This window comes from Pelodiscus sinensis, chromosome 1 (assembly GCF_049634645.1).
Source record: "Pelodiscus sinensis isolate JC-2024 chromosome 1, ASM4963464v1, whole genome shotgun sequence".
Lineage (NCBI taxonomy): Eukaryota > Metazoa > Chordata > Testudines > Trionychidae > Pelodiscus > Pelodiscus sinensis.
This window is the reverse complement of record NC_134711.1, coordinates 61,112,474-61,130,145: the sequence shown is the minus strand read 5'-3', so window position 1 is coordinate 61,130,145 and position 17,672 is coordinate 61,112,474. Positions and strand designations below refer to the sequence as shown.

Sequence of the window (17,672 nt, the reverse complement as noted above, 5' to 3'; positions counted from 1 at the left end):
TCACCCCACCCGGTGTCCTGAATACACCCCACCTTCTCCATTACCCCCTGGACACACCCCACCCATGTCCCCCACAGTCCATGCGCTCCATTACAACCCGGTACTCCCCCCCTCTTGTCCCTCACACACCTCACGTTCTCCATTATCCCGCATACTCACCCAACTGCTCCATTATTCCCAGTCACCCCACGTCCCTCCTATACTCACCTCCTCCCTTTGGCATCCCCACGCCCCACCCTATTAGCCCTTTGCTTACCCCTCCCAGGTGTCCCCCACCTAACACCTCCCGGGACCCACCCTTCCCAGTTGGTTCCTCCCCCATCCACTCCCCTCCCCGCCCTGCCGAGCCGGGGAACTACGGGCGGGCAAGCAGCGGGAGGGGGGGGCTCGGCGGGCTTCTGCGGTCCCCTCTGGCGGAGCCGCGCCGCCAGCCCGGCCTCTGTTCCCGCTCCAGGCGCCTCCTAGCGGGGCTCAGCCGCAGCGCTGGGTGCGGGAGTCTCTCCCAGGCACGTCCCCCTCAGCCACGCTCAGCCCGGCTCCCAACCCCGCTCGCTGCTGCCAGCAGGCGCACCCACCCCCCGCGGCCAGCCAGGCAGCCCAGAGCCAGTCGGCGCGCGGAGGGAGCGTGAGTGAAGCCCGGCGCCTTTCCGAGCCGCCGCAGCAGCAGCATGGCCGGTCCCGGAGCCCTCTGCTCCGCGTTCGGGCTCTGCAGCATCCTGAGCCTCTGGGCTCTGCAGGCGCGGGCAGCGCAGCGGCAAGAGGACACGCTCTACATGTGGATTGATGCGCATCAAGCCAGAGTCTTGATAGGTAAGTGTCCCCCTCCCCCCTCCCGCCTTAGCCCCGGCTCTTTGGTCTGGTCAGTGTCTCCCTGGAGGTGTTGCGGAAGCGTGTTCCTGAGCCCCACGCATCGCCCTGCCCCGGGGCTTCGCAGGGAGTCGCTTCTCCGAGCAGTTTGTGGAACCTGCCCGAGTGGGGCTCCTGCCGAAAGGAGGGCTCTTCCCTCCGTGCACATGCACTTCAGCTCCGGGTGTTGTTTCAGTGAAAACAAAATGCTAGTGGAAACTTCAGGTGTTTCAAACATTACTGTCCTGTGTCGCCTAGGGAAGCCCAGTGATTAGTCTTCCCAAGGAGTCGGTGATAGTGAGAATAAACATTCTCCACTGTAAATGTTTTTCGGCATAATCCTGCTCCAATTCCCTCTCTTTCTAGTCTGTTTATTGTTGTTTTACAGGCTTCGAAGAGGATATTCTGATTGTTGCAGAGGGGAAAATGGCCCCATTCACTCATGATTTCAGAAAAGCCCAGCAGAGGATGCCAGCTATTCCAGTCAATATCCATTCTATGAATTTTACCTGGCAAGCAACAGGAAGGGTAGGTACAGACTGAGATTGGAAGAAGGAAAAAAACCCTCTTTAAATATACTCAGCAGAAGCAAATGTTTAGTTTTTACTTTAGAATATTTTAAGAAACCATTTCTGATATGTGCCAAAAGACACTAAGAATGAGCCCTTGATTTAGAATCACCTGCTACAGGACTTATTTCTCTAGCAGGGAAAACATATAGTGCTTAAAAAAGAAAAAGAATGAGACAGTCCCTAATCCAAATAATTTATAAACTAATTAAAACAACAAAGTAAGGGGCAACATTGTTGATGTGAAAATCAACATAAAGGAAACTATTGGAAGAAGTACATTTTAAAATGACATTTTAAGGAGGGTATGTTTTCTTTACTGAAAAACTAAGGATAAAAGAACCCCAACAAGATGAGCACGATTAGACAACACAAGCTCATGAGGAAGACATTAGCTAGCCTTAAATAAAATTTTACAGATCAGCAGTCCATAACGTTGCTACAGTTATTTAATTTTTTAAAAAAGCATACAGTTTTAGCATATGGAGCTCTACTATGAACCATTTATTAAACAGACACACACTGTTTCAATATGCATAGTTGTGTTAAAATAGCAGCTGTGTTGCATGTAGATCTGTTTCTACAAAGTATAATGACAAAACTGTGCAATGTTGCAATCTATTTATTTTCTCTATTTTTTGCCCTGAAAGATAAAAATGTGTGACTTACTTTCACGCACAATTTGACAGATTGGAAAATATGTAACATTTGCATAACTACATCATGTTTCTCCAAATTATCATGGATACTGAGACATATTCAGCTTAACAGAAAATAATTCTAAATAAAAACCTTTTTTAAAAAAGCAATCTGTGCATTTTAGACAAGTGAATGCTCAGTCAAAAAATCACATATTTTTCAAAATATTTAGTGAAAATTGCTTATAAAGTTGTCCAAACTATAGCTACAAATTTTCATTTACTTAAAAATATTCATTGTTTGCAAAATGATCATTTATGAGTTAGGAAATCTCTTACAGCAAGTGTCAGACCCTTGTATCTATGGCCCCATGACTTATAGTATCAGTGTTTTGCACTCTTTAATATAATCATTGTCACAACAACCCTCTGAAGTAGGGAAGTGCTACACCTCTGTTTACAAGTGGGGACCTTACTGGGTAGTGGGACTGAAACATCAGAGAGAGCCTTATTCCCTTCCCCTATCCCTTTTTTTCTTTAATGCTCTAAGTCACCCTCTTCTACAACTCGGCAAACACTTTGCTGGGAAGGTATGATTGTAACATTTGAAATGCATGGCACTCCTCACATGCTTAAAGTTAAGCATGTGTTTACTAACTCTTTTGGATTGGGGATAGAGATGTAGCGGTGTTAGTCTGGCGTAGCTGAAGCAAAATGCAGGACAATGTAGCACTTTAAAGACTAACAAGATGGTTTCTTAGATGATGAGCTTTCGTGGGCCAGACCCACTTCCTCAGAAGTGGGTCTGGCCCACGAAAGCTCATCATCTAAGAAACCATCTTGTTAGTCTTTAAAGTGCTACATTGTCCTGCATTTTGTTTTGGATTGGGGTGAGAGTATTCAGATATTTGCAGGATCAAATCCCATTTGAATTGTGACAATTTAATTTATTTACTGAAATCCTATTAGTTAAAACTGTTGACATACATATATATTTTAAAATTTAAAAAGTAGCTAATCTACAGTTTCAGTGGCTGCACACCTACTATTTGAGTATCTCCTATGTCAGAATTAGAGCAGAACTGTAAAATGAGTTTAATACGTCAGGTAAAAAAAATTAAGATGAAAGATTTAGTTAAGCAGAAAACATAGCAACTATTTAAGGAGCAAAATGTGGACTTTTTAAGGTAAGATAAAACAAAAATGATTGAAAAAATAACATATGGAGTTAAAGTACTATAAACAAACTTAACTTTATCTCACTCCTGTTTCTAAAGTAGTATTAGCTTTCAGTCATGAGTCAAATAAATGCTCAACATAATATAGGCTATTAATTTGGTGGAAACATATAATCCTGTTAGTACTACTTAAAACTAACTGCCCCTGTCCACCTCCATCCTGTGCATACAGAGTATGTATATTTGGGCAGTTTGTTCCAATGGTTGTGGATATTTAAACATGAAGTACCAGTGCAGATTAGGTGAAAAGCTCTGTCACAGCCCAGACCTCAGGGGTGACTATGGTGACTTTAACCTGTGTCCTTCCAATCTTGGGCTGTGCGAAGGGCTGGCGAGCCCCTTGGCATAATTGCCTGGGGAGCCTGTCTTAAATTATGGCAACCTCGGGGTTGCCCTGTAGGCTGCAGTGCTGCCTGAAATCTCCATAATAGTATGTGTCATGGCTCACCCTCCAGCATGCCATTCCTGCCCTAGTAGGTCCTTATGTCTGTTTTCCACAGTTTCTGTACCTAGGATATCTTCCTATGGTGGGAACCAGGGATTTCTGACAATTTCTATTCTTGCCCTTTTATCTGGGGTAAAGAGATTGGTGCCAGAATAATGGTCTTGCCCTAGATCTTGTCAGTCCATTGAGAAAGCAGCAAGGTCAACTAACACTGTACTGCATCTAGCACAGTGGGATCCTGGTCCATGACTAGGGTTCCTAGGTGTTATGGTAAAATAAATAAATAAGAATGGTAATTTTGAAATAAAATGTACATGCACCTAACTTTACTGGATGGTGCCCTTAGTGGCTGTGCTAAGAGGACACCACTAAGGTTGTTTGTGGTAACAAAACTCCATTTTTACAATATTTCCAACATCTGTAAAAAGGTTTTACTTTAAAATTCACATTTTTGAATGTTTTATTATAAATGTAAGTTCTTTTACAAATATCCTTTGCATGCTCCAAGTAAGTACTATGTTTGAAACCTTTGCTCAGCTTTAGTTTTTGTTTGATTAGTTATTTAGCTTTTTGATAACCCTATCAAGGAAAAAAAGACCAATATACTGTTGTTATACAGAAAAATATATTAACCATAAATAGTAGACTACCTCCTAATAGCATTAATTAGCTCATCATGGTGCTCTACTTGCTAGAACTACAGCCACATGTGTGTCTTAGGATTTCTTGTGATCTTTGTACCCAGATGGTTCTGCCTCAGAGCTATGCAGGAGTTCTTGGGGAGTTCCAGAGCTCTTGGGACAAATGAATTACACAGTAGCATATGCATGGTTTCTGATATGTGGTAGAAACCATGCATATGCTATTTGTGCAGCTCCTGAGTCCCAGGAGCTCCAACAGTTTGGGTCAATTCTCTGCTACTGGCGTTCCAGTTTACACCTATGCCATGAGGATGTAAAACACTAATGCATTTGAATGGAAGTGTTTACATCAACTTTGCACAGAAGTAACAATGACACAAGGTACAGGGCAGTGGAGAACCTGCCCCAGCGTCTGGAACCGCCTTATAGTCCTGCATGGCTGGGTAGGTCAACTCCCAGTCAGACCTTTACATGCTTATTCAGATGAGCAATTTACATTTTAGTGACTGGATTATTCTTGTGTTTTGTGTAAATTGGTTTAGCAGTGCTGAACAAAGTCACTAAATGTAAAAGCCCTATTATAATCTTTGCAGTTGGACATTTTTATATTTTTTGGGAAAATATCTCTTTATAGGCATTGTCAAAGACATTTTCATGAGAAAGTGAAAAATGTGTGTTTCATTTAATTGTTGAGCAGCTCACTGGGAATAACGATCTTCAAAAATTATGACAAATTTTGTGGGAGGGAGAAATAAATTAAGAGCCTGATACACTGTTACCCTCAAGACTCAGTGAAGTCAAGAGGAGCTGCGAGCACTAAGCACCTCAGTAGAAGTGCTCAGTCTATTGAAGGATAGGGACCTTATTTATTAAAATTCCACCCAGTATTACCTGTGCTGTATAAACTTCATAACAGCTGTTATTCTGTTTAAAAAAAATGTACTTCAAAATGTTGTACAGATGTTCTCTGTGTTAAAAAAACACTAAGTTCTCACTGGATAATATTGTACAATGCATACATCTGTGTAACCCAGGGTGGGCTCAGTAGGGGCTGCATACAGCTCATCAAGCAGGTTGATCTGGCCCGCAGACGTTCTGCCGCTCCTGTATCCCCAGGCCAATCAGGGCCCCCTCCCCTGCCAGGGGAGCACAGTACTTAAAGTGAACTGCAAGCTGTTCAGCTGGCGGTTCACTCTAAGCACTCCATTCCCCTTGAAAGGGCAGGGGCAGGGAGTGAGAGAATTCTGATTGACCTGGAGGCGGGCACTTAGAGGGAACCACCAGCTGTTCAGAACAGCTGGCAATTCTGTCTGTGAGGGTATGTCTACACTACCCCCCTAGTTCGAACTTGAATTTGAATTTCCCGGGCTTCATTTGCATGAAGCTGGCCGGCGCCATTTTTAAATGCCGGCTAGTTCGGACTGTGTGCCGCGCGGCTACACGCGGCACAAACTAGCTAGTTCGGATTAGGCTTCCTAATCCGAACTAGCTGTACACCGAATTAGCTGTACACCTCGTTCCACTAGTTCCACTAGTTCCCTAGTTCGAACTAGGGGGGTAGTGTAGACATACCCTGAGGGAGCAGGGGCAAAGATTTCACATGCCCTCCCACCCCCAGGCCAATCAAGAGTCTGTGGGCAGGGAGCATAGAAGTGGCCTGGCCCTGCCCCTTCTGCCCAAAGCCCCATCCATGCCTGGGCCACTTCAAAAATTTGTGACGTGGCCCCCCCCTTCTAAACTTAAGGCCTACCTCTGGTGTAACCATGAGAAGTCACTGGTGTTGCTTCATTTTTGCTTTCTGTAGATTTTTGCAAAAGAAGGTACAAGTGACTTGTGGGTCCATTCTTCTCTCAGTGCTGCGGGATGTGTGTGCGGAGCCTTCCTAATTTGGGGAAAAATAGACCCTTCTGTGCTAAGTTATGCTTCTGCATGTTTTTTTACACACTGGAGGAAAGTGCTATGGCATGCTATTGGTGGTACCACTTCAGCAGTATTTAACAGTATATGAGTGGCATATAGGCACCAAACTTTCAAACAGTTGTGCCGGTGCTTAACTTTACTAATGAGTGTAGTTCCCCTGAATTCAGTGGGACTGCTCAGGTAGAAAAATGAAGCATACATGTAAGTGTGTTTAGGCTTTGCTAATTAATAGGAGGTAAGTACTGGAGTATTAAGACAAAATAAGTGTGATCCAGTAGGCAGAAGAAGAGTCAGGATAATAAACAAGTTGGTTTTTTTTTTTTGCTCCAGTGATTACTGGTAACTGTGCGTAATGCAGCAGTGGCATCCAGTCTGTACGGTGAGTTGAGGAGCATATGTAATGATGATTTCCTGCTTAACTTTTTTTTTGCAAAAGGAAGGTTAGGAAAGGAAAAGAGGTGAACATTACAACTCAGAGGCAGATTCTGACCTTATCTACATGGGGGGTAAATCCAAAATAACTCAGCCCCCTTAATTGGAATTACTTTTATATTTATACTTGTGTTACTGAGATCAGAATCTGTCCCAGAATGAAGGAATAAGAAAACCTCTATATTAAAATATCTGTATTTCTTCCCCCAGGAAGGTGAATAGACTACTTGCTATCTACCATTATTGGCATAATGGGAGAAATGCATTACAACACCATTGATAAAACAAAAGAAAAATGTTGGTTTATTTCAGTTCAAATAATACTTTAGACTGGGAACTGCTGAACATACATAAACAACTCATTTGTATGTAGTAATTACAGCAGCAATTTTTATTATTCCTAAAATTGCCTAATGTGTACAGGTCACATTTTTTCTAATGGAATTATGGCTGTTTTGGAAGTTATGATAAATGCAGTTGCATAACTTTGGACTTTGGAGATTTACAGTAGTACCTTCACTGTGGTTTCCTGTCAGCAAACAGAGGAAATACCTTGTTTTCTGACCTCTGTGCCATAGTTTCCATGTGAAATGTGAATATGTTTACATACTGTGGGCATGATTTTTAAAAAGGGAGTTCTTGTATCAAAAGCACAGCTCCAAACCTTTAATATTTAGATTCTATTCTACTGTGGTATTTTGCGTCGTGGTGTTGTAGACATGCCACCACCAGGGATCAAAGAGTAATGCTATAGAGATCCCACTTCATTTAGTAAAGCAGGCATGTGCCAGCCATCTGTTCTAGCTGCTGATAGAAAACAGCAGTAAGTTTCTCAAAGTTTTGCCAAAAAAAGGCTTTATTGCTCAGTAGAAATGACTTACAAGGCACCTTGTAAGCTACATCTGGTTTCCATAGTAGTTTACATGGCATATATGTAAACTACACAATTGCACTTTTTACACAGTAGTGTAAAGTTGTGGACAATAAACTCTGCAATGGAATTTTCAGTGCACATTCTTTTCTTTGAAAACATTTCTAAAAAAAATCCTTTGAATAAAAAAACGGAAGTAATAAAACTTTCAGTGTTTTTACAGAACTAACTGTTGACAAACACTGGAATTAAAAGAAAACCAAACTTTAAAACAATATATTGGAGAAAAAAACCAGATCTTCCCTATGTTACTAACCACGCCTTTGAATTTTAGATCACAATTCACTTTTCACTACTTCTAGGGTTTGTTTACATTTACAGAGCGCTCAGCTTGTGAAACTGATACAATTCATTTTCCATTGGTTTATAATCAATTTCCCTTTTAGGTTACAAATGTTGTAAAGTCAGAGTTGCACACAGTGTATAATAAGTACACTTTCCAGAAAGAACTGTCAATGCATTAAAACATTTGTTTTGGTCATAGACATTCTGCAAAACTTATTTTTCTAATATCCAAATTTTGGATCAAATTTGAATTGATTTTTGAAATGATAAAATATTAGATAATATTTACAATGTTTACTTTATATTTGGTCAGTTTTATTTCTATGTAGTGCCTACCTTAGGGTATGTCTACACTACAGAGGGTTTTTTTTTTCTTCAGAAAAACAACTGTTTTTCCAAAAAAAATTCAATTATATCCACACTGCAATTGTGTTCTTTTGAAAGAAAATCGAAAGAACAGAGGGGTTTTTCTGGCATTGGTAATCCTCTTTCTATGAGGAAGAAGCCTTTTTCCGAAAGAGCTCTTTCACAAAAAGGCGCGTGTAGACCAGGAAGAGGGAGTTCTTTCGGAAGAAGAGGAAAGAAGAAAAAGTACAGGTGCCCCAGTGGCCACTCTGTCCATAGTAATCACAGTTTAAATGCGAAATAGCGTCCATCCAGTGTGGATGCTGTCTTTCGAAAAAGCAGATTACTTTTTCAACGCACTTTGGCAGTGTGGGTGCTCTCTTTTGGAAGAAGTTTTTTTCAGAAGATCTCTTCTGGAAAAGCTTCTTCTGAAAGAAGCCTGCAGTCTAGATGTAGCCTTAGTTAAGACTAATGAGTTTTCAAAGCCACCTAAGTTTTCTTTTTACAGTTGTTTGAAATGTTTTCATCATATGGAAGCTGTATCTAATAGTTGCATAGAATTCTCAAAAGAGATGCTTTAAGTGGATTTGAAAGATCACATAAAGTCTCTTACATTTTCTCCCTATTATATCAGTAAGGTGAGGATACAAATGTCATATAGTCTTCCTCTTTTGGAGGTGAAAAATTCCATCAGGTTAGTGAAGGATGCCTTATTTTATTTTTCTAGTTAGTTTGCATAAGATTGTTATTAATTTTTGGGGTGATGCCTTTATAGAGCCCCAATTCTGCAATGTGCAGTGTGTCTCCTTTGAAATGCTGAATATTTTCCATCCCCACAGAAGGTATGCTAGTGGCATTAATGGGAGTTAAGGGCACTCAGCTTGTTATAGGATCAAGCTTGTATTTCCTGATTCTCTTCAGGGAATCCATAATCATGTTCTTTTTTAATATTAAGCAACTTAGTTTATTCTTTTAGTTTGACAGCCTTGGAGCATGAATCATGGGTTTAGCCACCTAATAGTATAGTGTACCCAGGCCTGGGCAAAATACAGCCCACCAAGCCACTGGATCCAAACTGCAGATGCAGTGAGGAGCTCCAGGCAGACTACCTTCTTGTCTCACTCCATCAGCACACCACTCAGAAAAGCAGCTGCTGGGACGTTTCTCTTTCACAACTGTGAGCCTAGAAGGGAGGGGGAAAGGTTTCATGAGCTGCCCCCACCCTCAGCACAATCCCAATGGCAGATTTCTGGCCAATGGGAGCTCTTGTTTGAAAAACAGGCAGCAGACAAAGCATCCCTCCTCCCCGCTGGTAGTTATTCACGCATGCATATGGCCCCTGCAGCCTGTCCAGGGGCAGGGCAGGCAGACAGGCTGCCTGAGAACCCTGCTGGGCTGCTGGCTGGGAGTCACCCAGGTAAGTCTCCCAGCCAGAGCCTGCCTCTGGCACTCCCGCCCTTTCCTCCATCTACCCTCTGCCTCCCCACTCCTGCCCCCCCCCCACTCCACATAACCAAAACCCTCTGCCCCGTCTTTCACTCATACCTCCTCCCAGATCTGGCACCCCAATCCTCTGCCCCAGGTCCCAACCCCCTCCTTCCCTAGGTTCCAACCCAATCCCCGCCTGTACCCCAATTCCCTACCCCAGATCATAATCCCTCCTGCCCTAGGTCACATCCCAAACCCCCTGCCCTATGTCACAACCATCTCCTTCACCCGAATTTCCTCCCAGACTCCACTCTGCCTCCTGCACCCTAATCCCTTACCCCAAGCTCCTTTCTGCACCCAACTGCCATCCCAGACCCTGCACATCCTCCATTAATATCATGGAAGAGTGCAGCCCTAGATCACTTTCCAAAATTTTGGAGTGGCCCTCCCATAAAAAATTATTGCCCACCATGGTGTACATTAACAGTTTCCAATCTTTTTAAGCACAAGATCACTTTTTGAATTTAAGTGTAATCCAGGATCTACCTGAAACCCAAACACCCCTTCTCTGAGGCTTTGTACCTCCCAGCCAGAACCTGCCTCTGGCACTCACCCTTCTCCCCTCCTCCTCCCCGCCAACTACCTGCTTCAGGCCACCACCCAAACCCTCTGTATCCCCTCTCCCTCCTCCAAGACCCTACACCCTACCCCCAAGACAGAATACTTTCCTGCACACATACCCCTCCCTGACCCTGCACCCCATTCCCCTGCCTCACATCACCACCCAAACCAGCACCCCTTTCCCCAGGTCATAACTCCCTCCCAGGCCAGAATCCTCTCCTGCACCGATAGCCCCTCCTGGACCCTGACCCCAAGTCCTTGATCATAACCCCCTTCTTCACCCAAATTCCCTCTCAGACTTCACACCATCTCCTGCACCTCATTCCTCTATCCCAAGCTCTTTTGTATACCCCACCCGCTGTCTTAGATCCTGCACCCCCACCACAGAAGTGCGACCCTTGACCACTTGCCAAAATCTTGGCATGCCCCCCATTAAAATTTTTTGCCGACAGCTGCCCTACACTAAAGTGAAAACAGTTTGAAGAGGACATGAGGCCTGATTCTGATCTCGCCTATTCTTGTGACAATGAGGAATACTTCTATTGAAATGAATGCAGTTACAGTGATGTAAAACCAGTAAGACCGAGAGGAGAATCAAGCCCTTAGACTTTCCGGAGATAGTAGATCTCCATACCATGGGCTTATCTAGACTACATGGAACAGTCGAAACATGATATGCAAATTCTGCAGGATTTGCATATCTTCTTCTGATTGTACTTTCGAAAGTGAAAGTAGTTTAGACGCGGCTTTTTCAGCAAACTCCCCCCCTTTGTTGAAAAGCCACATAAACCTCATTCAACTACATGGGTTACAAAAGGTATACTCCCTCTAACACAATTTGGACAGATTCTTCGGTCTGCCAAGTTCACTATGAACCAGTTACGCAACACAAAGTGAACTTAAACCAAGAGAGAAGAAACTTAAAAACAACAAATGGTCTGATAGCACTTTAAAGACTAACAAAACATGTAGATGGTATCGTGAGCTTTCATGGGCACAGTCCACTTCTTCAGATGACCGGAGTGTTAGAAGTCCAGAACCAAGAATAAATAAAGGGAGTGGGGGGGGGGGTGTGAAGAATTGGAAGGGGGGGTCCAACGGAAGAGGACATTGGGTAGATAAGTTTCAAAGGGATAGCCGAGCCAGTCTGTACTTAAAAAAAAATAAAAAGTCTATTAGCACCTTAAACACTAAATAGTTAAAAGAGGCTGATAAGAACCATTAGTTTGCACTAGGAAAGGAAGAGTACCAGATTCTATACAGACATCAAGAACCACTGGCAGCTTCATTGTTTGGTTGGTTGATAATGTGCCAGCTATACCACGATTTAGACCATTTGCATGAGAGTCAAACTTGAGAATGAAGTGTAGTTCCAATCCTTCACTGTGTATTCAACTTTCCTAGTGCCCGGACTCCACGCTCCCCCTCATCTATCCACGGGGGCATAAGACACACTTGGGGAGAGAGGGGTGCTAAGGAGGAGGGAGTGCGTAGGGGGAGAACTGTGATCTTGCACACATGTGAAATGCAACCAGCGCCCGGCAGAAGGACACAGACACTCTCTTGGGCCAGCCACAGTAAAGCAGGGCGGTGATGGGGAACACACTTTACAGGAGAGCAGGTAGAGAACTAGATGTGCACTGGCCCATGGTGCAGCAATAAAGCAGCAGGGACCAGTGACACAGTGCATCCCTTGCACAGCACCATGCCAGCGGAACTGAGAACACCCACTGACTGAGCCATTCAAGGCTGCAGCCCTGCTCGTAGGAGCTTTAAACCTTTATCTAAGCAGGACACAGGAGCTCCCAGCTGAGTCAGTGCAGGAAGGTGCATCAGATCAGCAGGGGAGCCCCTTGCTGGATTACAATAAGCTCAGTGAAGTATACATTGGCTCTCCACAGCAGAGCTAGAGGAAACATTTGTAAACCAAACAAGCAGCTTGCTAATTCCCCACCCCTCCATGCTAAAAGCAGGAGACACAGTGGGAGTAGGACCCCTACCTGATGCCAATTCTAGTGACATTTGTCCATGGATACAAAGGAAACCAAGAGGGCCACCATGGAAGGGGAACCCGGACTTAGACCACTAATAAGGTGCCTTGCACATTCATAGAATCCTAGAACTAGGAGGGACCTCGAAAGATCATTGAGTCCAGGCCCCTGCCCTCACTGCAGGACCAAACACTGCCTAGATCATCCCTGACAAGTGTTTGTCTAACCTGTTCGTAAATATCTCCAGTGATGGAGATTCCACAACCTCCCTAGGCAATTTATTCCATTGTTTAACTTCCCTGACATTTAGGAAGTTTTTCCTAATGTCCAACCTAAATCCCCCTTGCTGCAATTTAAGCCCATTGCTTCTTGTCCTATCCTCAGAGGCCAAGGAAAATAATTTTTCTCCCTCCTCCTTTTAAACACCCTTTTAGATACTCAAAAACTGTTCTGCTGTCCCCTCCCAGTCTTCATTTTTCTAAACTAAACAAGCCCAATTCTTTCAATCTTCCCTCATAGCTCATGTTTTCTAGATCTTTAATTATTTTTATTGCTCTTCTCTGGACATTCCTGTCGTCATTGTTTTTTTTTGTTTTGTTTTGTTTTTGGTACAAGGTCGCTGTCTGAAAGAATTCCAAATGACATTTGAACATGCTTTTACCTAAGAAAAGTCCAAATAATAAAGAAAAGACATCTGCAAATATTTCCAAAATTTCTTTTTCACAGGTTTCTCCCCCTCAAAATCAGTCTAATCTAGCAACACACAATCAGTTCTCGTAATATTTTATTTGCATATTCATTATGCAAATATTACCAGTCAGCCAAAAGTTTGTGAATGGGTTTGCAGGTCCACGTTATAAAAAAGGTTGGGAACTACTGTACTCAAAGTACTGAAAAATCACATAGCTTTGTCTAACCTTACCTCAGGCCTCTACATGTGTTTGTTGTATAACATTATAGACATGAAATAGTGTGTACACATTTTGCCAGGGGATGGTTTGGTTTAGTGTTGCATATTACACAATTGATTTGGCTTTTTCAAAAGTCATAGAGTACATAGAAGTTTATTATGTTTTTTATGAATTATTCTGAGTTTGCAATAGGCAGCGTTGTGCTTTTTCTCCATTTGGTTTGTGGAGATACCCAGGTTGTCATTCTGAGATAATTTGTTGTGGGAACTGGAATGGCGATTACATTATGTAATAATGTGGTACTAGAAAGTGGTGCATTGCATTGTGGGTGAAGTTCACTTCCTTGCTACGTGCACCAAAGTATTAGTTCCATTGTACTGAAAGTGAGTATGTTAGAGTAGATGATAATTTGTTGGTAGTGCTAGGCACCAGCGCTATCATGATGAAGACTGGTTTCAGTATTGGATGTGGTTGTTAACTTATGACTTCTTTACATGGCTACGTCTACATTGCACTTTCTTGTTGTCACATTACCGAATTGGAGGGAAGCAGCCAGATCGCTGCTGCACCCCTAGGTGGGGGTGTTGGCCCCAGAAAATGGTATAAAAGGGGGCCATTTGGGGTATTGAATGGGAGCTTATTGTTTGCTGATCCTGTGTATGCTATTTATGTGAATGTGTAATGTCTGGGTGTGTAGGTAGGAATCTGTAATCTGTGTGGAAGCTGAATATTTCTCTGAATGTGGTTGAGCATTGCTATGGACAGGCTGATTAGCGAGGCCCTGTGGGACAATGGCACTCGATGGGCCAAGGACACACCTAAAGCATGAGGGCGGAGACCTAAGAGCTGCCAGCAGAGAGAGGCTGAGGGCCAGGTGACCGGCTACATACAAGGAGAGGCCAGGAAGGAGGTATAAAGAGGCCATGTGGCAGATGCCATTTTGTTCTCAGCTCAGCACTTCATCCTAGAGGCAGCAGTGCAGGGATCGAAGAGCCCGGAAGACCTGTGAACCCATCCGGATGCTAGGATGTGCAACAAGAACTTTTAAACCAGCAGCTGTAACATCTCTGCTAGAGCCTGCATCAAGGACTGGGAGATTCGGTGCATGTAACGTACTATTCTTTAACAACCTTACTCTCATGCTTTTCTTTCTTGTGATAATAAACCTTTAGATATAGATTCTAAAGGATTGGCCCAGCGTGATTTGTGGGTAAGATCCAAAGGGTAAATTGACCAGGGATCTGTGGCTGGTTTCTTGGGACTGGACAGAACTTGTTCGGGATAGGTGGGATTGGGTGCTAGGACCCCCCACCTGTGTATGAGGCCCGGGGCCATCTGGGCCACGGATATTGCTGGGGTGTCGGAGGGGTTTTGCTCGTGAGGCTTCAGGCAGGCAGCTGAAGCTCTCCGTGGGACTGGTTTGTGGCCTGTTTGGAGAGGTCACCAGTCTGGGGGCTGTAAGGAGCCCAGGATTTGAGCAATTCGCCCTGAGCGGACACCCTCAGCTGTGCCCAGACACGGCCCGGTCCGTCACACTTGTGCAATAACATATGCAAATGAGGCGTGGCAATGAATATTGCTGCGCCTCAGTTGCATACTTAATGAGCCACCATTTTTGTGCAAGGGGCTTTTGTGCAAGCAGGAGCAGTCTATACTGCTCCTTCTTGCGCAAAACCCCCTCTTGCGCAAGAGCCGTTCTACCTGAAAATAAGCTGCAGAACGGCTCTTGTGCGAGAGTGGGGTTTTGCGCAAGAAAGCGCAATGTAAATGTTGCCTTAGGGTTTGTGTTTTTGTGAGAAATTACATGTCAGTCAGCAGAACTAACTGTTTTATGTGTCTGGGTTTCCTTTTTGTAATTGTGTACATAAATATGAAGGCTGATGATCCAGAGTGGTGACTGGATGGGTGTGCTCGAGAGAGGGATGAGCCATGGTCAGCTGGGCTCAATTAGTTACATAAAGCAATAGAAGCCTGACTAGAGACATAAAATCCTGTTTAATCAGTTAACTGTTTAAATGGGTGCAGTGCATAGGCTGGAGCACCTCTGCCTGCGTTGTGCCAGGCCTGGCCTTCTGTGGTTGGGAGCTGCAGTGGCTGGGCTGGAGCGCACGCGCACAAACACACACACACACACACCGCCCCCGCTCACAGCTGTCCCCTCCAGGTTGCTTCAGCTCTCACTGATTAACTGTAACCAGTAAGCAACACCTGGTAAAGGTGAAGCTTACCAGTTAACCTGTCACATCTCTAAACCTAACTTTCTAAATCCAAGGGTTTAAGATCCTTGTCTCTTCATGCAGTACCATGTTAGTTGAAGTGTTTGAACTGACAATTTCCCCGCTTTAATGAAGAAAGTGCAACTGGCAGATATTCTGTCTGAAGGACCTCTGACACTTAAATTGGATCTTGTAATTGATAAGACAGAGCCTGAATCTGTTAACCTTCAGAGCAGGTAGGAAGAGTTGTCCTTCCCCCCACACTTTCAAGTAGTACGCTGGAGTAGGCTAAGAAAGAGATTAACAGGGTAAAGGTGTGTGTAGGAGGGGTGAATTCTGGGCAAGTAAATAGTCTGTTCTTTATATGGAGATTTATAAATCTGTCTAGTGTACGCTTGCAGAGAACAAATGGATTAGAAATTGCTTGATTAAAAAAACCCTGAAATGAATACAGTTATAAGGTAGCCCTATCTAGGGTGCCCTCCTGCAGAAGGCTGCAGCATGACAGGTGTGCTCAGCCTCAGTTTCCCTTTTTGTCTGCTCTGGAAGAGACATAGTCTTTTAGTGTCCAGTACAAAAGCTGCCTTTTGGAAAATTTATTCACATATGCCAATGCAATAATTCCTTGTAATAAAGCCATTTTCTAGGTCTCACAGCAAATGCATTAGGACCCATGAGTTTTTCCATTCCCTACTCCAGGGACATCATCTCCAAGTCACCCATGTGAGAGTCAATAGTAGCACATTTTTCCCAGTTCCTTTTGTCCTGATCCAGGACCCCACTCTCCAGGTCTTCATGTCTCTGAATGACCAGTCTCCTCATGACTCTCAAATCAGGTTCCCTACAAGAGAACTCCCCACAGTGTTCCATTATTGAGGCCTCCTTGCCTCCTCCTGCTGTTCAAGAAACCCCTCACTAGGACCTCCTCCACTCAGGTCTTCACCCCAAAGGCCTTCCTATAATCAGGGATCCCAGCTTTGGTTGCTTCTCACCAGCAATTCTCTCCTCAAGATACAGCTCTTTCTGCTGGGTCTCCCGGAGCCACTCTTTCCAGCTGTCACCTGCTGCTTCCTGGCTCTTCTCAGTCTCCTGGTCTCTCATCTCTCACCTGCCAGTCTCATTCCCTTAGGACCCAGGTGCTCTCACTTAAACTGGGGTCTGCTTCTGAAAGGCCCAGTGTCACTTTGTGACAAGTATTTAATTTATATTTCATTTTGTAAAGTGCTTTTAGATCCTTCAAGATGGAAGCCATGCTATTATATTAAGATCTATAGAGAGATATATAGATAGTGAAAGGAATGTGAAAATAATATAAAAAGAGGAATCAGGCTTTAGAGCCAGACCGAACAGATAAAGTGTTGAGTCTGAGACAGGACTAGAGGTGTGGACTGAACAAAGGAATGAACTGAATGCTGAAGAGAGCAGCCAAGCCTGACGATAAGACCTGGACTGAACTTTTATTATCTTATAGTTTTGTTTGTTAATGAGTCACACCCAAGGAAAAGTGGCAAGGAGTCCTGTGGCACCTTATAGACTAACTGCAGAGTAGGAGCATAAGCTTTCGTGGGCAAAGACCCACTTCGTCAGATGCATGTCTCCAAGGAAAAGTGTAACTTTTGACATACCATAGGGCACTTGGACTGTGTCTTAGAGCAGGCAGGAAATTCACTTGCCAACCAGTCACATCGAACTGTGAAATCTGATCATAGAAATGTAGGACTGGAAGGGACCTCAATATGTTATCTGGGATTCGACTAGTACCCTGTACTGAGGTAGCTCTAAATATGTGAGCAGATAATTAGATATCCCTGATGGATTTTTGATTCACCTGTCCTTAAAAACCTCCAGCAACAGATTCTGCAACATCCTTAAGTAATTTGTTCCAGTGCGTAATTACCACTACAGTTTGGAAGCTTCTCCTAATGTCTAACCTGAATCTCCCTTGCTGCATTTTAAGACCATTGTTTCTTGCCCTGTCCTGTCAGTAATTTAGAACAATTTATCACCCTCCCCTTTATAACAACCTTTTACATATATGAAGACTGAAATCATGTCCCCCCTCAGTCTTTTTTTCTCCAAACTAAACAAGCACATTTTTTTCAATCTTCCATCATAGGTCATGTTTTCTAGACCTTTAATCATTTCTGTTGCTCTGCTGTGGAGTCTCTCCAATTTGTTCCTATCTTTCTGGTGCCGGGAATTGATCACAGTACTC

The 17,672-nt window shown here is 43.7% G+C and overlaps 1 protein-coding gene across 2 annotated transcripts in view; it reads left to right on the top strand.

Moving 5' to 3' along the window:
- Positions 1–366: 366 nt before the first annotated feature.
- WIF1 (Wnt inhibitory factor 1) overlaps positions 367–17,672 on the top strand; it is a 67,804-nt gene continuing 50,498 nt past the window's right edge. The window contains exons 1-2 of one of the 2 annotated variants that reach the window (XM_014577093.3): positions 367–810; positions 1,235–1,374. In XM_014577093.3, the coding sequence (XP_014432579.1) occupies positions 669–810; positions 1,235–1,374 (282 nt within the window). In that variant the 5' untranslated portion in view covers positions 367–668. The remainder of the gene's footprint in view (positions 811–1,234; positions 1,375–17,672) is intronic. The other variant, XM_006130199.4, reaches the window with a different exon arrangement.